A 23,056-nucleotide genomic window follows, 5' to 3' on the forward strand; every position below is an offset into this window, starting at 1 on the left:
ATCCACAGGTGGCAAAGAGTATTACACCAAGAGGAGGGAGATAAAATAGGATACAACAGAGAATTATGGCTTATATGTACTGTTGATGCCATTTTGCATGCAGTCATTATGTAGGGCACCAGCAGCAAGCTGCCACAGTTAGAATCCTAAAATCCAGGCCATAGCCAAATAAACTGTAAACTGTTGTTCATTTGCTACTCTGGGGTCTAGTGGAAAACAACATGTTTGGGAGTCTAGTATATGAATACCATAAGGGTAGACTGGGGAGCTACCTAGGCAACAACCCCAAACTATTGGTTTAAGTTGTTCCATTTTTTTTTTAAACAAATTAATTTTATTGGTACATATTAATAAAGCATACAATTCATCCAAAGTATACAAGCAATAGTATTTGGTACAATTACATAGTTGTGCATTCATCAATCATTAGAGCACCTTCATTATGTCAATATTAATAATAATAATAAAAAAACTAACAAGTAGAGAAGAAAATTCTAAGTTGGTCCTGTGTGGAGCTGGCCCACGCGCAGTGCTGATGCACGCAAGGAGTGCCGTGCCACGCAGGGGTGTCCCCTGCGTAGGGGAGCCCCACACGCAGGGAGTGCACCCTGTAAGGAGAGCTGCCAGTGTGGAAGAAAGTGCAGCCTGCCTAGGAGTGGTGCTGCACACACAGAGAGCTGACACAGCAAGAGGACGCAACGAAAAAGAGACACAGATTCCCGTGCCGCTGACAATAGAAGCGGACAAAGACGACAACGCAGCCAATAGACACAGAGAAGAAACAACTGGGGTGTGGGGGAGGGGCAGAAGGGGAGAGAAATAAATAAATAAATCTTTTAAAAAAATTCTAAGTTGGTCCATTTCTAAGGGAATACTAAAGAGAAAAGCCTACTTTGCCATTAAACTGCCCCCCGCCCTTTCCCCTCTATTCCTTGTCCTCTTTATTTGCCTTCAGAAAAGGAAAGGTAGGGCAATATTTATGAAAGCCTTTATTTCTCTGGGCCTCAATATCCTTGTCTGTAAAATGAGAAAATTGCATGAGGTGAGGAAGTGGCCTAACTAACACTTTAGATCCTATGTGTTTTCTCCAAGTATTCCTCCTGATAGCTTGCCATATTATGATCCTAACATTTGGTTAGTAGGTCGGGTTGGAAAGGGTCCCCAGCAATGAGCTATCTGAATACCACTCAGTAAAAACCTGCTTCAAGGCTTCTGCCTTGGTGATAGAACAGAGATTTTAAAATCACCTACAGGCAAAGTTATCAGCAAGATAAATGCTTATTTGCTCTCTTTCCAGCAGAGACCCTGAATGGCAAAAAGGGCTTCATTTCTACTCCTTATCAATGTTAAGAACAAAGAGAAAGCCAGATAGTATGAGGCTACTGGGCCTCCTGCGTCCTCCACTATCATGCACAGTGCATGGTCCCAATTCACCAACAAGCCACCATTGCTTATTTCTTGGCCAAGGATCAGCACATGTGTACTGTAGTGTGTTTGTTGATGACAATTCTGGGGAAATAGTTTCATATGAGAGGAGAGAACTTATCACTTTTGTCATTAAGAGATGTGAAGAATGAGTTGGGGAAGTGGAGCATGTAGAAGGGGAAAATTTCCATCTCTCCATCCACTTCAGCAAATGTTTTTGCAGACTCTTAGCTCTCTCCATTGACTCTCAATGTTATTCTCTTAGTCACTTCAGTCGAAGGCAGGCTATAATCATCCCAAGCTCAGGAATTCCTGTAGTGTAAATCATTTCAGGAAATCATACACTGCATTATTCAACAACCTCGGTGGTACCACCTGAACTACAGATATAGAGTTGCCAGTAGGGGCTGCTTATCTTGTAGTTTAGGGCAGTAAAAAAGGGAACAGTAGGAGGTGGCTCGTAGGAGGCATCTGGAGATAGTACCAGACCTGCTGGATGATAGCTGCCTTTTAAAAGTTTAAAACCCAGCAATTTAAACTAAGCCTGATTCTGAGCTAGGCTGTTTGTCTTTACACAGGTGGTAAGACTCAAAGGAGTTCAGCAAGTACCATCAATGCTGCTTAAAGAAATTACCTTAGTAGAAGTGTAAGCCTGCCAGTCTGCTGATGAAAAACTGTAACAAATGAGTCGTTTCTTAGCCAGACAGTCTATTCTTTTTGAAAGGAAAACACACATAAGCTATATACACAGCAAAACCAAATATAACAGAGCTCCACTGATGTCTACAGAAAAGCCATGTCTCTGACTTTCCTCTAAATGCAATTATGTGGTAGTCTCCATATTTTTTCCCTATTACTACTACTGACATCCAAAATTTATATTCCCTATAATCCAAACCTCAAACCAAAATTAAAATATTGTACCCAGTTACTTCTGTACTTACTAAAAATGATTATGATTATCCTTTTAGCTCCGGAGACTGCAATGACAATGGTTTTCAAATGTATTCCATGAAGCCCAGTTAATAAAGTGGTTTTGGGAGAAAGGGGTGTGGGAATGAGGAAGACCACCTCTCCAAGAGTTACTTTTATCTACTCCATGCACCAGGGGCTTCTGTACTTACAATTTTATTTGAAGAAAGTTTCTATTGCTAAAAAAAGAAACTGAAAAAATCATTGAGATAAAAGAAGTAGACTATCATATACAGTGACCTACATAACTACCAAACCACTACTTTGTTACATAAGAGTGATAGAAAACCAACTCTCAATGACTGGAGCTAGCAGGCAACCAGGACAGTGTAGCAAATAAATGAAATCCTAATTTTAATCAATGGTTTCAATCATCCATTTTCAACCTTTTTTTGCAATAGCAAACAATTAGAAAACAACTAGTAGAAATTCTGGCAAAATATACAGGCAATAACAAAAAAACCAAAGTGAAACAGATCTGTAATATTTGAATCTAGATAATGGGCCCTATGCATTTAACTGTTAATCATTATAACAAACAGCAGACCAGATCCTGCCAGATGCAAGATATAAATAGACATGCAGAGAAATTAGTCCCTCCACAGTGCTAGGCTGCTGTACTGGCTGCAATTCCCAAGAGACAATAATAATAGGCCAACTACCACATCAAGCCATTTAAATTAATTCCTAGTAGAATAACTCTGACTTACAATTTGGGTCTTTTAGTATCAAGCACAGTTGAAAAGAATAAGTAGCCAGTGGGATATGTGACCTGGGGCAACTCACCTGTGCAGAACTCCTTGCTCACACTGTGGGGCACTGTGATCCTTCGGTAGACAATGGGCTCTGACTCCAGAATGTTCTCATCATGACGGTACCGAGTAGGCCTTTCATTTGGGATGCCTCGAGAACGGGTACCACTCCTCCTCTCATAGGTGTCGATCTCCTCAAACACAGCTGCCTTGTCAAAAAGGGCCAGGTTCCCTTCAAAATCAAAATCTGTGTCTGGTATCTCCTCAATATCATCCCCGAAGCACTCATCATCTTTATTCTTCATCTGGCCATTCTTTAAACCACTTTTCTTTGGAGTTGCCTGATTTGGGTGCCTGCTACTAGATGACCCTGGAAAAGAAACAAACTAAAGTCAGTGTGCCCCCAGAGAATGCTCAGTGAAGTGGAAAACATATACTAGTCCTTTGGGAAGACTATCACAGGAATCAAAGTGAAGATGGTAAAAGAAAGCTAGTCCTAATCAAATTAAGCATACACATGGAATAAGAGATTTTAAATATCACCTAGGTAACTAGTTAGCAAATACAAAATAAGCACATAAGGAAACTTAACCAATTCTGCCCTTCATAAGGAAATGTGGTAATGACAGAAGCTTATTTGACAAGTGAATATCAGAAAAGAAGTGGAAGGGCAAGGGTATAGCAATCTCTTCTCACAGGTCAGGGTGGTTTGTTTCTGAAATGTCTGGCTGGCAACTGTTAAAGAAAGAAAAAATCATAAAGTAAAAGAAAGCCTGCCCTCATAACCAGAAGCCCATAAAAAGACACATTCAACTGGCACTTGTTTACCAAGCAAGCAAGCTCCTGACTTTTAATTTAGTCCAGGGCTATACCCCAGCAAGAGTGAATTCCTGGTTTAGACAACAGATTCCAGATCTTAAGCTAGATATACACATCTATCACTATAACATAGTATTTTGGGTTTCTAAAATCTGTCTTTACATGTATTGGTTAATGTGATCTCATTTTTCTGAATTTTAACATTCCTGAGTAAACAGATCAAATTCCAGTTTCTAAACTCAAACGATGACGAGGATCATATTGAGCCGATCCTGTAGGAGGTGACACCTAGGTTGACATCAACACCACAGCAGCCATCTAGTCTCTGCCTATGAGAACCTATGTAGCCACCACATAGTCAACCACTTCTCTAGTGGCCAACGCAGACTATCCCATAGAATTTTGGAAGCCACTCATTCCCAGTGAATCCTGAATTGAATTAATACTCGGATTCCCATCTGAACACCCTGGAAGGGTGAACCTAGTGACTGGTATGCCAACTGGACCTCTAATATGGTCTAAATAAATGGAATGAACTTCCTTTTGAGATACTGAGCTCCCCAATTACTGAAAATACTCTACAGGTTACAATAACCATGAGTAAAGCCTCCCTCTCCTACACACATACCCCTAACACCATCCTAATTATACTTCTCTAACTCTTCTCACATAGCAAACTCCTTCAACCCGTTGTTTTTAACAAGACCTGCCAATTACCTTCTCTGTCAATAAATCCATTAACACTTTTCATGAATGCTCATCTTACTTGACCTCTCAGAAACATTCAACAGAGTTGACCACTCATTCCTTGAAACACTCATCTCTTAGAATATGAGAGCCTCTGTGCTCTCTGACCATCCTCCCTCTCCACCTCTTGCTGACTCTCATCCTGGCCTCCCCTACTCCCCACCCCAATCTCTAAAGGTTGCAGTTCTTTACCTCTTGTTCCTTAACCCCTTGTTAATTCTACTCTCATTCTCTTGGTAATACTGTCCACTCCCATAGTTTTAAATACCATCTATCATAGCCAATGACTCCCAAATTTGTATTCCGAGATTGAACCTCTAAGCATTGGACACAGATGCCCAAATGATTACTTGGTTGTCTCCCACAGGCACCTCAAATCAACATATCCAAACTTAACTCTTAACCTCTCTCCAACCTCAAGTGTGTTACTCCTCCAGGGTTCAGTTAAAAAACATCATTCAGCCACTCATGCAAGAAACCTGAGAATCTTTGCTTATTCCCCCTCCCCCCAATACACACACAATCTTAAGTCCTAACAACTCTATTTCCTAGTTATCTTTCTTTTTTTTTTTTTTAAAGATTTATTTTTATTTATTTAATTCCCCTCCCCTCCCCCGGTTGTCTGTTTTCTGTGTCTTTTTGCTGCGTCTTGTTTCTTTGTCCGCTTCTGCTGTCGTCAGCGGCACGGGAAGTGTGGGCGGCGCCATTCCTCGGCAGGCTGCTCCCTCCTTCGCGCTGGGCGGCTATCCTTATGGGTGCACTCCTTGCGCGTGGGGCTCCCCTACGCAGGGGACACCCCTGTGTAGCACGGCACTCCTTGCGCGCATCAGCACTGCGCATGGGCCAGCTCCACACGGGTCAAGGAGGCCCGGGGCTTGAACCGCGGACCTCCCATGTGGTAGACAGACGCCCTAACCACTGGGCCAAAGTCCGTTTCCCGACCTAGTTATCTTTCAAATCCTTTAACTTCTCCCCATCTCTACTACCATTACTAGCCACCATCATTTTTCTCCTGGCCATCACAATAGCCTCCTAATATCCACTCTTTCTATCCATTCTCCAAATGATAAGAATGCCCTTTTAAAAATAAAAATACAACTCAGTTACTCCCTTGCTTGAAACTCTTCAATGGCTCTCTGTTGCACTTAGGATAAAATCCAATAGGCTTACCATGATCTATGGGCCTAGCATGCTCTATTTCCTGCCCTTCTTCCACTCTCTGATTCTCACTTCACTGGCCTTTTCTCTGTTCCTAGAACTCATCAAGCTTCTTCCTACCCGAGAGCCTCCACAAATGCTTTCCCATCCAAAATGTTCTTCCCCCTGTCTTTACCTTACCTAACACCTCCTCATACTTTGGTCATAACTTAAATAGCACTTTTTCAGGAGACCTTCGCCAACGATCCCAACTCCTCTAGAAATGGTAAGTAGCCTATTACATGCTCTCATAACTCCTTGTAATTTTTTCTTACATTGCAAAAGTAACCATAGTTACTTTTTTAAAAATTAATTTATTAAAAAAAATTTTTTTTAATATTAAAAAAATATGAGGCCCCATGTACCCCCCACCCCCTCACCCCACTACTCCCCCCATAGCAACATTCTCCTCCATCATCATGACACATTCATTGCATTTGGTGAGTACATCTCTGACCTCATGGTCAATGGTCCACATCATAGTCCATATAGTTACTTTTATAGTCATTTTTCTCTCTTCCATCTATACTGAAAGTGCCAAGAGAACGGAAATCATGTTCATTGTACTCATTGTTGTATCACCAGCAGGGTTTCTGTCACCTAGTAAATGGTCAATAAATATATATATTTTTAAAGATTTATTATTTATTCCCCCATCCTTGTTGTTTGTGCTCGCTGCTGGCTCATCTTCTCTTTAGGAGGAACTGGGAACCAAACCTGGGACGTCCCATGTGGGAGAAAAGCACTCAATCACTTGAGCCACCTCAGCTCCCTGGTTTGTTGTGTCTCTCATTGTCTTTCCTCACTCTTTTGTTGTGTCATTTTTTTTTTTAAGATTTATTTTTATTTATTTCTCTTTCCTCCCCCCACCCCCAGATGTCTGCTCTCTGTATCCATTCGCTGTTTGTTCTTCTGTAACCACTTCTATACTTATCAGCGGCACTGGGCACCTGTGTTTCTTTTTGTTGTGTCATCTTGTTGTGTCAGCTCTCCATGTGTGCGGCACCATTCCTGGGCAGGCTGCACTTTCTTTCGTGCTGGGCGGCTCTCCTTTCAGGGCGCACTCCTTGCACGTGGGGCCCCCTTACGCAGGGGACACCCCCGTGTGGCACGGCACTCCATGCACGCATCAGCACTGTGCATAGGCCAGCTCCACATGGGTCAAGGAGGCCTGGGGTTTGAACTGCGGACCTTCCATGTGGTAGGTGGATGCCCTATCCATTGGGCCAAGTCTGCTTCCCTGTTGTATCACCTTGTTGCATCAGCTTGCTGTGCCTGCCCATTGCACCAGTTCACCATCTCCAGGAGGCCCCGGGAACCAAATCCAGGACTTCCCATGTGGTAGGCAGGAACTCAATCACTTGAACCACATCTGCTTCCCATCAATAAATATTTATGCAATGAATTAAGTCACAAAGGTCATACAGATAGCTTTTATGATTATTATAAAATTAACTCAATATGGGCACAAAGCAATATAATTTCCCAAACTATTATAAAATGTTAACTTTCTGTAGACGGAAAAAATTAATTACTTTACAATCACCCATTTATTTTATTTTTATTTTTATTTTTTTTAAATTTTTTTCAAATTGATTTTGTAAAAATATTATATTAAAAAAACAATATGAGGTCCCATTCAACCCTACCACCCCCACCCCACCACTCCCCTACAATCACCCCATTTAAAAGCTAATTAGTGGGGAGCAAATATGGCTTAAGCATTGAGTGCCTACTTCCCACATGAAAGGTCCCAGGTTTGATCCCTGGTGCCTCCTAAAAGCAAAAGCAGGAATAAAACAACAACAACAACAAACAAATTAATTAATCAATTTAAAAAGGCAGGAAAAGAGATGTGGCTCAAGCAACTGGGTTCCCATCTACCACATGGGAGGTCCCAGGTTCAGTTCCTGGGGCCTCCTGGTGAAAGTGAGCTGCAACAGGGAGGTGTGGCAAGCTGATGCAACAAGATGACACAACAAAAGAGAAACAGAAAGGAAAGATAATGAGAGACACAACAAACCAGGGAGCTGAAATGGCTCAAGAGATCGAGCACCTCTCTCCCATGTCGGAAGGTCCCAGGATTGATTCCTGGTGCCTCCTGAAGAGTCTTAGAAGACTCTCTTGCACCAGCTCAGGTCCCTGTTCTGCTACGTCTTCTTATTTTCTCTCCTCTGTGTCTTTTGTTGCATCGTCTTGCTGCGCCAGCTCTCTGTATTGGTCAACGCTCCTGCGCAGGGTGGCATTCCCACACAGGGCGGCACTCCCATGTGGGGCCAGCATTCCCACATGGGCCAGCACTCTGTGTGGGCCAGCTCGCCCTCACCAGGAGGCCCTGGGCATCGAACCCTGGACCTCCTGTATAGTAGACAGGAGCCCAGCTGGTTGGGCCACATCCGTTTCCCTTCTTTTCTTTTTTTACATTAATTTTTTTCAGATCTAAGAAAATGGTCTTCCAAGTTAAAAATTATCAAGAATGTTATCTGAAGCATGAACCCATATCTACTATAACTGATAAACTTCAACCTAAGTATATACTCCACAGCAGGAGTCTGCAAACTCTAGCCCAGGGCCAAATTCAGGCTACTCCCTATTTCTATTCATTTGTTTACATATTGCCCATGGTTGCTTTTGTGCTACAAAAGAAGAGTTTGGTAGTTGAGACATAGAACTTACCTGCCGCAAAGCCTAAAGTATTTACCATCTGACCCTTTACAGAATAAGTTTACTGACCTTCTTTCTTTCTTCTTTTTTTTTTTTTAGTTAGGTCAGTAATAAGAATTTATTTGGGAAATGGGGGAAAGAACAGAGCTTGCTGAGAAATGGGAGAGAAAGACTGAAATACACATCAAGGTTTGATGCAGGCTCCTCTGACTCCTATTCTACATCATGTCTCTCTGAGGTATTCTTTCCAAATTTGACTGCCATTAAAATAAAAAACCAAAATGAATTGAACCTGGGATCAGTTCTTTGAATCTCTGTTTCATTCCAAGTATTAAGTCAAGTATACCACTTATTAATCTATTATCCTTTAACTCCACACTCACCCTTCACAATGCTGGGACTAGAAATCTACAAACTACATTTCTCCTTTGTTAGCAGGCTTCGTGTTGGGTTCCACCATTAGGGTGTATAGGGGGGAGTCTGGAAGGAAGAAGGCGAAAGAAGGAAATTTCTCCTTCTTGTTTGCTTGCCTGTCAGCATTAACCCAGCAACTACTCTTTACCTGGCAATTGGTTCCAATTTCCAGCTTTTCTTTCTGGCATGCCCAGATAGAACCAACTTCATTGCACCCCCTCAGAAGTCCTTATACCACCTCGTAAAGACCCTTCTCTGAGCTTAAGGTTTGGATAATCCCAATGCTTTCCCCCTTTGTTTCCCTTTCCTCAATGTCCACTTTTTTGCTTTTTCAGTTTTTTAACAGCTACTTAACCAATTTCCTAGATTAAATTCTCACTGAAATAACTAATGTGGTTATTGATTTCCTTACTGATATACCAAGATTTTAATAACTAATGACTCACAGTTAATCACTTTGTTCTAACCAAATACTATTTAATAAGCAAAACATTTTCAGTCATTAATATTACAGTATAAATAGTTCATTTCATGTTTATCTAATCTTTTAAACTAAATTTGTACTTTTATGCCTCATAACTAACTTATATAATATAGGTATAGAAGAAGTCAATAAATTATGTGTAAAAAAATATGTATTTACCAAGTACATGATCAAAAAGACACCTATATTGCCCTGTTGGTAAAGAACGTTAGGCTGTTTTATCATTATTAAGCTAATGAGATCTGAATCTCATTAAAATTCACAAAGAATCTTAAGGGAAGCAGATTTGGACCAGTGGTTAGGGTGTCCGCCTACCACATGGGAGGTCCGTGGTTCACACCCCGGGCCTCCTTGACCCGTATGGAGCTGGCCCATGTGCAGTGCTGATGCGCACAAGGAGTGCCCTGCCACGCAGGGGTGTCCCCCACGTAGGGGAGTCCCACGCGCAAGGAGTGCACCCCATAAGGAGAGCCGCCCAGTGCGAAAGAAAGTGCAGCCTGCCCAGGAATGGTGCCACACACACGGAGAGCTGACACAACAAGATGACACAACAAAAAGAAACACAGATTCCCGGGCCGCTGACAATAACAGAAGCAAAGAAGAAGATGCAGCAAACAGACACAGAGAACAGACAACCGGGGTGGGGTGGGGAGGGGAGAGAAATAAATAAATCTTTTAAAAAATAAAAAAATAAAGAGGATGAGCAAGACAAGCAAGCTGCCATGACAGGCAGGTATGGCAAGCTGATGCAATAAGAGACACAAGAAGAAAAACAGGGGAAGCGGACGTGGCCCAGTGGTTAGGTCGTCCGCCTACCACATGGGAGGTCCGCGGTTCAAACCCTGGGCCTCCTTGACCCGTGTGGAGCTGGCCCATGCACAGTGCTGATGAGCGCAAGGAGTGCCCTGCCATGCAGGGGTGTCCCCGCATAGGGGAGCCCCATGCGCAAGGAGTGCACCCTGTAAGGAGAGCCGCCCAGCGTGAAAGAAAGTGCAGCCTGCCCAGGAATGGCACTGCATACACAGAGAGCTGACACAACAAGACGACGCAACAAAAATAAAACAGATTCCCGTGCCGCTGACAACAACAGAAGTGGACAAAAAAGACGACGCAGCCAATAGACACAGAGAACAGACAACCGGGATGGGGGAGGGGGGGAAGGGGAAAGAAATGAGTAAATAAATAAATCTTTAAAAAAAAATAAATACTGGTTTAAAAAAAAAAGGAAGAAGAAAAACACAATGAGAGACACAACAAAGCAGGAAATGGAGGTGGCTCAAGCAATTAGGCGCCTCCCTCTCATACTGGAGGTCCTAAAGAAACAAGGAAGATGAACAGACACAGCATTGCAAACAAGGGGGTGGGGAGAAATAAATTTTTTAAAAAAACTAAACTAAAATTAAATAAAAGTAATTAAATTGCAAAGAAACAAAAAAAGAGGTGGAGGCAGAATCTCTTAAAAGATATATCAACCAATCTCTGTGTGAACTTACTTGGATCTTGATTCAAACAAATTATTAAAAAATTATATTTGAGACAAATGGAAATGTGAATGAACACTTACTGGATATCTGATGATATTAAGGAATTATCATTAATTATTTTAGGTGTAATAATGGTATTGTGATTATGTTTTCAAAAAGGAGTCCTTATCTACAATATTTCAATATGTAAAAATATTTATAGATAAAATAATAAGATCATTGGGATTTGCTTCAAAATAATCTGGGAGGGGGGCAAGAAGTGGGAAGGGCATAAAGGAACAAGATTGTCCATGAATCAATAATTGTTGAACTGAGGATTGGGTACACGGGAATTCATTGTGCAATTCTCTCTACTCTTGAATATGAAATTCTCCAAAATAATTTTTTTTAATGGCAATAAAAAGAAGTAATTGAGAAACATATTCCCATTTACTACCAGTGATATTATAAACTGGTATAGCTCTTTGGAGGGGCTATTTGATGGAATCTGTTTAAAAAAAAAAAAAAGATCATCCCTTCAAAAAATGCAATGAGGTAAAGCATAGATCAGCTACAAAGAAACCAATACAGATATTGTTCCAGCAACAATACAGAGATTAAAATATAATACCAAAATATCTTCAAAGTTCTTAGTGAAAACTTTCAACCTAGAATTTTATACCCTGATAATCATTCGAGAGGGAGGGCAATAAACATTTTTAGACAAAAAAAAACACAAAAACTTACCAGTCATCAGTTATCACCAAAGAATTACAAAAAGTAAACTTCAGAATCTAGTAGGAATGTGTGGAATGTAATAAGCAATGGTGAACAAAAAAATTATGAATGCAGGTAAATGTAAATAATTACTTACTATAAAAACATTAATATTATTGCATTCATTCAACAAATATTTAAAATATTTTTTGAAAGCCTACTCTCTGCCAGCAACTGTTTTAGGCACTGGAGAAGCCTAGTTTCCTGAATGGGAAATTCCTACCCTTTCTTTCACGCAGAAATCCAAATAGCTAGCTTAAGATTTACAGATTGAAGCTGCTGATAGTCCACCTCAGGCCTTAGAGATGGTGTGAAGAAGAAACATGAGCCCATGGGAAGAAAAGCGAGTTTAGCTTGATTTCCTTTTTCTGAGGATGATGAGCAATGGTTATCTGGCAAGCCAATCAAGAGTTCTTAACAATGTCATAGAAATGTTTAGTTCTAAAGGAGGAAATACCAAAACACCAATGTAATAGTATTAACATTATGAGTCAAATAATTATTTTAATGGATTATTTAGGTCAAAGTGAAGGTTAGTACAGGAAATGAAGGAAGGCAGCTGGGACCCAGCAGAGAACATGGCTGTGGGACCCCGCCTGGAAACTGTGAGGAGAAGGCTGCTACTAAAGAACAAAGCTGGAAAGATCCCACGAGGACCCTGGCCATGAAGTCCCATTTGGAACTCTTTCGGGGTCAAGGAGAAGCCCGGATGACTCCAAACAATAGGCTTCCCCCCAACGGCCCCGAGAGCTAACAGGTGGGGCAACCAATCTTAATGGCAAATAGCTGCCACCCCCACCCCCAACATTAGGAAAGGGGTGGAGGAAAGGCTTTATCAAGACCTAACCTGGGGTCCCATGTGCGTACCTCACCCTGTGGCATTCCTGCAATCCATGCCTGGGATGGTGTACTTGACTCTTTTCTTGTGTCTTAATAAACTCTTTACTCCCTTGCCTATCCTATGGCATGTCCTTAAATTCTTTTATGTGACATAGCCCAGAACCCAGAAGCCCAGAACCCAGAGTATTTTGCTAACAAAAGCATAATTCCTTTGAAGCTGGATATAGTTTATTCAGAAGAATGTTCCTGGTCTACACGAGTCTCTTCATTTCAGCCAACTGTATTTATAATCACACCAGTTGCTACTGAATTCAAAATTCCTTTCACCCATGAGAGCATTCTGATCAGGACATTCTTCTATATTCATTCATTCAAGAAAGTATTTATTAAGCATCTGCTATACATTAAAATCTTCGCTTAGGTACTGGAGCTTCAACAGTGAACACCATAAACATAACCCCAGTTTCCATCTAATATTACACTTACCCCTACTACCATTCCAAATCACTTCTGTAGTGCCAAGAGTCAAATTACCTACAATTTACCAACATTGCACTTACAGGCAAGCAATTTTAAAGTGAATGCTTTATCCTTGTAATAGACTCTATTGTTGCCTATTCAATATCCAGATCCCTCCATTCCCTGAACAAAACCTCATTTTTATTCAGATAGACACCCTCCTTTCTCTGCCATGACTTAAGGTGGCCCTACCCCAGCGGAGGAAGCTGATAAATTTCTAAATTAAGCACGGTGGTATTCATGCTAATAACATTTGAGTGTGGTATGTGAAGCATGGCCAAAAAGACATGATAGGGAAGGTGGGAAAGGAGATTTCACACTGCTTCCAGTAAAGGTCACCTCACTCCTAAAGATAGTGGTAGTCAGCCAGGGGAGATTTCTGTGCCCCAGGTGACATTTCACATTTGACAGTATCTAGAGACACTTTCAGTTGTTACAATTGGTGTGACTGTGTGTGTGTGTGTGTGTGGGGGGGGTGCTACTGGCATCTCATAGGGAAAGGCCAAGAATGCTGCTAAACATTCTACAATTGCACAGGATGACAAAAGAATTATCAGGTTCAAAATGTCAATAGTACCAAGATCAAGAAACCCTGCTAATGATGATGCACTAGAAGAGATGGTCTCTTTTCTCCTTTTCAAAAATACTATGTCTGGATGAGACACATGGAACTACTACAGCCTGACAGTATCAATCTGAGGATGAAGCCAATCCACAAAGGAGAGTTTCAAAGGAATAAGGCTGAAGCCCTGACTGTCCTATACCTAGAAACCCCCAATTTCTGGATTTACTGTAATATAATTTATTGTTTAAGCCATTAAGTAGGGTTTTCAGTTACTCATACCCAGAGCATCCTGATACACCTTATCTAGTACTTTAACATTTACCATGAGTTTTTCCACAAAGATTAATTCTTACAATACTTGTTCTTACAATACTTGATTTATCTAATGATGTGGGGTGTTGAAGCCTCCAACAAATATTGCAGATATATCTATCTCTCCCTTCAGTTTTGCCAGAGTTTGTCTCGTGTATTTTGGGGCACCCTGGTTAGGTGCATAGATATTTACGAATGTTATATCTTCCTGGTAGATTGTCCCTTTTAATGAAATATAATGGTTTTCTGTATCTCTCACAACTTTTTTACATTTAAAGTCTGTTTTATCTAATATTAGTACAGCTACCCCTGCTCTTTTATGGTTACTATTTGCATGGAGTATCTTTTTCTAACTTTTAACTTTCATCTGGTTTATATCCCAGGGTCTAAGGTGAGTTTCTTGTAAGCAGCATATAGATGGCTCATATTTTTTTATTCATTCTGCCACCCTTTATCTTTAGATCAGGGCATTTAATCCATTCACATTCGATGATATTGCTATAAATGCATTATTTATCTCCACCATTTTATTCTTTGGTGTTCATATGTCATATCATATTTTTGTCTTTTTACTCTTTTGGCTAACCTTTCTCTATTCTTTCTTCTATACTCTCCTGCAAGCCTCTCTCTCCCCTGTGTTTTTCTTTCAGGTTCTAAGGCTTCTTTTAATATTTCCTGCAAAGGTGGATTTTTTTTTGCAAACTCTCTTAGTTTCCGTTTGTGAATATTTTATACTCACCTTCATATTTGAAGGACAGTTTTGCTGGATAAAGAATTCTCAGCTGGCAGTTTTTCTCTTTCAGTATCCTAATTGAATCACACCACTGTCTTCTTGCCTCCATGGTTTCTGAAGAGAAATTCGTACTAAGTCTTACTGAGCATCCCTTATATGTGATGGTTTGCTTCTCCCTTGCTGCTCTGAGAATTCTCTCTTTATCTTTGACATTTGACATTCTAAGAAGTACATGTCTTGGAGTAGGTCTATTCAGATTTATTCTGATTGCACTTTTTGGACATGTAAATTCATTTCTTTCCTGAGAGTGGAGAAATTTTCTGCTACTATTTCCTCAAATACTCTTTCTGCCCCCTTTCCCTTCTCTTCTCCTCCTGGAACTCCTATGACATGTATGTCATTGCATTTCGTTTGTCATGCCCCTACTCAATATTTCCATTCTTTTCTCTCTTCAATTTCAGCTCTTCTGTCTTCTGCACCATTCATTTATCTTCTATCATTTCAAGTCTGCTGTTGTATGCCTCTAATGTGGTTTTTTAAAAAGATTTATTTATTTCCCCCTTCCCCTCCCTCTCTCCCTTTCTCTACCCTGTTTTTGCTGTCTGTATCCATTCACTGTGATCTTCTGTATCTATTCCTCTTTTTGTCTTCTTTTCTCATTTTTTCTCCTCTAGGATTCACCAGGATTCAATCCAGGGGACTCTGATGTGGAGAGAGGTCCCTTATCTCCTGTGCCACCTCAGTTCCTGGTTTCTGCTGCGACCTTGACTCTCCCCTTCGTCTCTTTTGTTGCATCACCATCTTGCCGCATGGCTGACCTGTGTGGGCACTGGCTCACTGCACGGGCACTCACGTGGGCACTCGGCTCACCACGCAGGCACTCAGCTCACCACGGGGGCACTAGCTCACCAGGGAGGCATGCTTTCTCTTCTTCTTTTTCACCAGGAGGTCCCAGGGATCGATCCAGGTCCTTCCATATGGTAGGCAGCAGTCCTATCACTTGAGCCACATCCGCTTCCCTCTAATATGGTTTGATCTCACCTAATGGATCTTTTATTCCCACGAGCTCTGTTACTTTTCTGTTTAGGATTTCAAATTCTTTGTACTCACTCAGTGTCTTCTTGATGTCGTTTATCTCTTTAGCCACACTATTCAACTCATTAATTTGATTTTGGAAATCTGTACCTCACTAATTAGTTCTCTCAAATCCTGCATCTCTACTGGGGCTTTAATATATTCCTTTTCTTAGGCTATGCCTTCCATTTTCTTAGTATGGTTCATAATTTTTTGTTGATGCCTAGGCATATAGTTTACTCAGATGCTCAATTTCTTTCTTTTTTGTAGGAATTTAGTGGAAGGAGGCTGTGTGTTATCACTGCTCTTTGATTCTTGGCTCGACCTGGATTTAGGATTGTCCCTGCTCAAAACAGGGCTCTGGACCCAGTGATTGGTTGCAGACCCACTTCCTAGGAACTTGGGGAGGGACACTATGAAGGCCGGAAAAATTCTCTCTTATTTTTAATTTTCTCGCATGCACTTCCTTGGTCTGGCAGCAGACAGCACTCTTTGGCAGTTCTCAGTTCAGTGCCTGGTTGGAGTGTATTTGTTGCAACACAGACCGGATCAATGTGATAGAGCTTCCTGCCTGTAGGCTAAGAGCCTTGTAATTCAAACTTTCTCAGAGGTAGTTCTCCAGCCTTCTCTGGCAGCACCCTCCCTTTTCCCCAGGTAGGAAATATTTCCACTCCCCTCTGCGTTCTCAACAATCAGTCCAGTTAGTCGAGGAGGTTGGGAGGGTCTCTACCCTCTTCCTGGAGTCTACCCTCTTCCTGGAAATTAAGAAAACTGAAAGCAGAAGTACAGAGGGAAAGTCAGCTGCCATTTTACCCTGCCATGTGAGAAAGGACTAGAAAAGCTGGAAAGGCTGGGAGAGAGGCTGGAGGCTGGAATCAGTGAAGTACAGAGGCATGGAAAAAGGCCCCCCAAGGAGCAGCTCAAAGCTGAAGAGATGAACCCTGCTAAGTGCCTGATCACCCACAACTGAGCTTGGGGAGAAAGAAGCCTGGAGGAGAAGGCAGAGATCCAGAGAGCAAATTTGCCTTGCTACATGGCAGGAGTCCAGGACCTGCCAGCAGCCAACCTTGGTGAGACAGAAGTCCAGGATCTGCCTTGATTTGGACATTTTTGCAGGCTCAGAACTGTAAGCTTTTGCCCTAATAAATTCCCTTTATAAAAGTCAACCCATTTCTGATATTTTGCTTCCAGAAGCTTAGCAAACTAAAATAATACTCCTAAGGTATTAGAGAATCATTAAAATACTTTAAGATAGTTACTATCTACTGTCTTCTATTAGCCTAGAGCAAAGGAAGAACGACACTAAAGACTACCACCATTTGCCATCCTATAGAATCTATCACCTGGCACTGTTTTAGACCTTGATATATATTATACATTTTCTCGGTTGTCTTCAACACAACTTTATTAAAATTATTCAGCTGTGCTCTGATACATCCAACAAACATGGATGAATCTTAAAGACAACATGTTGAGTGAACAAAAGGACAAATATTGCATGCTTTCACTTATATGAAAGAATAATTAGATAAGAAAATTCAAAGAGTCAGAAATTAGAATTAGGTTACCAGGGGCTGAGGTGGGAGTAGGGAATGGGGAATTATTTCTTAACTGATCCAGAGTTTCTGTTTGGGGTGATGGGAAAGTTTTGGTAATGTATAGTGGTGATGGTAACACAACATTGTGAATGTAATTTGCACCACCAAACTATATATCTAAATGTGGTTAAAAGGGGAAATTTTAGATGGATATATGTTGCTAATAAAAATAAAATAAAATAAACCCTATAAGACTGTACAACACAGTGAAAACTTATATAAACTATGGACTATAGTTAATAGTACAATTATAATAATATTCTCTCATCAATTGTAACAAAGGTACAACACTAATGCAAAAAACATTTACAGAATGTTAAAAATGGACACAGGTATATGGGAACTCTTTTCTGTATCTTTCTGTAAACCTACAACTTCTCTTTAAAAACCAAGCTAAACCAAACCAAAAAACTACCATTCTACAAATGAGGAAACTATGAGTGAGAGGTTAAGTACCTTGCTCCAAATTTACAGTTTAAAAATGAGTTAGGATTTGAACTTTAATCTGTCAGACTCCAATGATGCAAAGTACCAAAAATCTGTTGGCTTTTATAAGGGATAATTAATTTGGGGTAGAAGCTTACACTCACAAGGCCCTGAAGAGTCCAATTCAAGGTACCATAAGTCATTTGCCACGTTTTGAAGCAATATGGTGGGCAATGTCTGTGAGGGTTCAGCCTGCCTTCTTCCTTTTAAGGCTCTGTGGTCCCAGCTTCTTCCAATCTCAGCTGTAGGCTGGCATAAGGCTCATCTCTCTTCCCAGGACTAGTTTCTTTCCAGGCTCAGCTGCTCTTCACAAGGTCAACTGTAGACTATCACGTTCTTCTCTCTTCCTGGGGACCTCTGCCGTGTCTAATGAGCTGTATTACTTCCTCTGTGTTCTTCTCTGTGTGAGTGTCTGCCCACCAAGGGGGCAGGGACTCAATGCCCTACTGATGTGGCCGAATCAAAACCCTAATCTTTATTTAATCAGTAACTGTAACCTTTGAATTTAATACAATAAATGGTATCATGCCCAGAGGAACCAACCAATTTACAAACATAATCATTATCTCTTTTTGGAATTCATAAATAATACCAAACTGCAACACATGCTATTTCCAATTATGAAAAATGTGGAAACCAGGGAAACCATGTCTTTCTGGTAGATCCAGGAAAAGTTAAAACAATTAACAGAGAGTATCACATTTAGAAAATGAGCATAACAGAAAAAAAATCAAAAGCAAAAAACATTTTCAGTATAGCACAATAGTAAAAATAATTCAAAGGAAAACAAGTATTCATTACTAAAAAATAATTTTGTTAATAAAATCTCATAGTAGATAATGCATGAAATATATAGAATAGGGAAGCAGATTTGGCTCAACTGATAGAGCATCCGCCTAACATATGGGAGGTCCAGGGTTCAAACCCAGGGCCTCCTGACCTGCGTGGCAAACTGGCCCATGCACAGTACTGGTGCACGCAAGGAGTGGCGTGCCATGCAGGGATATTTCCCGTGTAGGAGAGCCCCACATGCAAGGAGTGTGCCCCGCAAGGAGAGACGCCCCATGCGAAAAAAGCACAGCCTGTCCAGGAGTGGTGCCGCACACATGGAAAGCTGACGCAGTAAGATGACCCAACAAAAAAAGAGATTCCCATGCTGCCCGACGAGAATGCAAGCTGACACAGAAGAATATACAGTGAATGGACACAGAGAGCAGACAACGGGGGAAAGGGGAAAGAAATAAAGATAATAAATCTTAAAAAAAAAATATATATATATATATATATATATATAATAAAGTAGATTATCACTTAGTATTTGGACCTATTTCTGGCTTTCATACTTAGGAACATCTTCCTGTTTCATAAAAAAATTCTTCAAATATCTTATTTTTATGGCTACAAAAATTACGTATTATCATAAATTTAACCATTCCCTGTTGGTGAACTTTTACACTAATTCTCATTTTTACAGTAAAAATACACTCAGCCCAAACATGATGTCTTTGATTCCTCCAGCTGAAAAATCACTCCCATCTGACCACTTACAGCAGTGTGGTACCATTCACTGTCACCTGACCTACCACTTACTCTGTACCACATACTTTTTTCTGTAGCTATCTGTGTTCTTGCTATTTCCCCAAGTAGCTTATAAACTAACAGAGGGAAGAACAGCACCATTGATACCTGTCACCCAATACTATGCCTACTCCACTAAAAGTACACACATTTCTGTGAATTAAGAAATAAAAACAGCCATACCAGAAAAAAAAAAAAAGTCTAAAGAAGTTATAAAAGAAAAGGCAATTTGAGATGAACTATGAAAAAGAAATAAGGCCATCAAAAATTAGGCCAAGTTTTGCTATGAAAACAGTTCATTTTCTAAGGTCCTTTACCCATTCAGAATGAAGACAAAGTTTTACTATACCAGGAATCAATGAGGGGAGACAGTTTTCTTAAAATCATATTTTATTTTAACTTATTTATGTTAACTTGTAACATGTTAAAGTAAATCTTAAAGCCACTACAAGCTGTTTCAGGTGCTAATAACATGTTTTACACCTGCACTGGAAGAAAATAGACCCAAATTACTTTCAAATTTAACTTTGATAATGATCATAGTTGTATGTACAGAACAAAAAACAGTAATTGTCACCATTTTACTCTTAGTAAAAGAAGAATGAATATATCCAGCTGATGTATTATTTCATGAAATAAAGTCATCTTGATGAGAAGGAATTTAAATAATAGATTACTTGTTACCTACTGAAAGAATTTTGTCTTAATTTCTTGCTTTAAGAAAAATTCTAACAAAAAATTGTTTAATGTGTTAATAAATGTTTGCTTTGTAAAAAAAAAAAAATTATGCAGAGTTCATTTCATGACTGAAAGTAACAGTGAGATGAGATTGCCAAAAATAATACAAGAGGGAATATGAGGCAAGGGCTTCAAAGAAAAGAAGTTCAGTCATGTCCAGTATGAATTGGCAATGAATTATCCTGGACCTATCACAATGACAGATGAAGGTAAGAGATTAATCAGTGGGGGAGGAGGCAGGGTAAATGAAGCAAAATGGGAAACTATCCCTATTCAGCCTGCAACCAGGTGAGAGGCCAAGAATAAAACTCAGAGGGAAAAGGATACAGACATCACTAAAGAGGGGAAAGCAGAGGCATAAGAACATTGCAGAAGGAAACAGAAAAGAACCGAGATTCCAAACACCCAAAAACTCTGCAGGTGGCTCCAATTTCCCAAATGATACTGGTAAAAGATCAGACACTCTGGTGCTAAAGTCTACTTTATACAGGATCATCAGTTGCTTCTCTATCCTAAACACTGGGCAAACACCAATGTGAAATAACTGTTCAAAAGCATGGAGGGTAGAGGGGTGCAGAAACAAAACATTTTGCTCAGTTAAAAGAAAAGTGGCTAATAAGTGGTACCTGCTTCATACCATGCCACATGATGAAGAGCTGCTGAAAGGCACAAACTAGAAAAGCAAAGAAAACAATTACGGTTAGCTGTAAAGCTCTTTCTGAGCATGCTGATACAATGCCCCACTGTAAAGACTAACTGGGTTCACAAAGGGAGAAGTCTTAAATCTGGCCCTAATGATGCCACCTCCACAGCTCAACACTTTAGCTCTACTATAGGACTCTATAAACATAACTTGCAACCAAACCCAGAGTTGTGTCTTCAGAGGGTATTGGGTATTTTTACCATGCTCCCTCTGAATGAAAGACTTTCCACTCATTGATTCAACAAACATACATTGCTGTGTTTCAAACAATGCCAGCAAAGCAGAGTCTGAAAAAAAAAATCCATTAAGCCAGGTAGAAATACTGACATTATAGGTCAGCAAGAGAAAGATAAGAGAATATAAAATAAATGAAAGGCAGGCAAACATGTTCAGTTATCTCATTCTTTCCTCTCCTCATGCTATAATATAAATATTGGGAAGTCCTGGGTGAATTAGCTGTCTCAGTGCTTGGTTTACTCAGCCCAAAAGGCCTTTATATTAAACTAGCCTCTGACCCCTGGGAGAGAAAAGCACTTCCCTTGAAAAAAGATAAACAGTGCTTCCTAGATTCCTTTACCTTTCAATTACAAGGGACACACATGTTAAGACTAGAGGCTAGCTGCCTTCCTGTGCCATTTTGCTGCCAGACTTTGGCACAGAGACCCTTTGGCCAGGATACCTCATAACAAGTCCATTGTTACGTAACCCTCAGTGCCATTTGTTTATTGGGTTTTGTCACACACATATTGTAAAGGGAAACTCTGTCCTGCACTTAGCACGCTAAAGGGCACCTGAAGGTCAAACTGCAAATATTTTAGTGACAGAATCAATGGGCTTCATGAGAAAGTGCCTAAGAGTATCTGGAATTTTCTTCTCAACTCCCAAATTCTAGGCCCCCTGCTAGTCTATCAACCTCTTGAGTTTCAGCAGCAGCAGTACCAGTGTTTTCAATTCTGTTGTATACATGAAGCATAGCCAAATAGGTTAAGAAGTCAGTAAGACTTGAGTATGACCATGAAAGCTTGGCAAATAACTTCTGACCTCAAATGGTAGGATCACCATTACACTGAGCAGACCATTAGAAGCCCAATCATCCCACAAAACCTTATTATCCGACATTCTTCATTTCAAAAGGTTCAATTCCATTTCCTCACATCTCTCTACCATAAACAAAGGAAAGAAGGGAAATCAGTGCCCAGCAGAGACAATGTCAGGTCTATGTCACCTTTGCCTATAGACAAATGAGCGAAAGGCCAGCTATCTACCTTCATGTTCTACAGGCAAAATTTTAAATTGTATTGATCAATGACTACTCAAATCCACAGACAGAGATTTCAGTGGGGGATGACTTTAATTTGCCCCCAATGACCATCATTTTTGGTTCTTCCATGAGATTCAACAAACATAGTTTGTACTCATACATAGACCTGGGTCTTTAATAGGCCTTAAGTGATTTGCTTCTGCTTCCTTTGACTGATACTCCATTCATTTACTTGACAAATATTCTGAGTGATCAGCTTAACCATCAGGGTCACAGGAACTATTCTTCAAATACCCCCACCTAAGGGAAGAGATTAAAATCTGCTTGAGTTAAATCTCTTACTAATGTTGGATTAGGTTGCTAGAGCAAATCCCTCAAGTCCTCACCGCTAACCTTGAAAGAACACTTAAGAGTCAAAGTTGAGACTATATTCCTATAGTTTCATCAATTTACTAGTCTCAACATCAGTGTACATACAATGGAGAAATACTATGTATGTGTAGACCTCTATGAGAAAAACATTTGATCCATTTCCATATTCATCAATGAGAAAAATAATGATAATCTGCATTATGATTGTGGTGAGAAGAAACCACTCTATTTCTTTGGGTCCTTAAAAGGCTACATCAACTGTAACAAATGTACCACACAATGCACGGTGTTAATAATAGAGTGGCATATGGGAAACCTGTATCTGATGCATGATTTTTCTGTAAACCCACAACTTCTCTAATAGAAAAATAAGTACATCTGGAACTTTCTGAAACAAACTCCCTAAATGGGGGTCTAAGAGAAACCTAGCTCACTCTAAAATCCGCTTTTTAAAAGGTACTGCCATAGCACGATTCTGGCTTATATCTTTATATGAGTTAATGTTAACTCACTATGCCACTATCTCTGATGGATACAAAACCAAAGTAAAAATTAGAATAGCG

At 40.3% G+C, this 23,056-nt stretch overlaps 1 protein-coding gene across 6 annotated transcripts in view; it reads right to left on the reverse strand.

The window, feature by feature from the left end:
• Positions 1-23,056, reverse strand: part of EDC3 (enhancer of mRNA decapping 3) — a 65,608-nt gene that overhangs the window by 27,325 nt on the left and 15,227 nt on the right. For all 6 annotated transcript variants that reach the window (XM_058294498.1, XM_058294503.1, XM_058294499.2 and 3 more), the window contains one exon: positions 3,184-3,519. In XM_058294498.1, the coding sequence (XP_058150481.1) occupies positions 3,184-3,519 (336 nt within the window). The remainder of the gene's footprint in view (positions 1-3,183; positions 3,520-23,056) is intronic.

This window comes from Dasypus novemcinctus, chromosome 3 (genome assembly GCF_030445035.2).
Source record: "Dasypus novemcinctus isolate mDasNov1 chromosome 3, mDasNov1.1.hap2, whole genome shotgun sequence".
Classification (NCBI taxonomy): domain Eukaryota; kingdom Metazoa; phylum Chordata; class Mammalia; order Cingulata; family Dasypodidae; genus Dasypus; species Dasypus novemcinctus.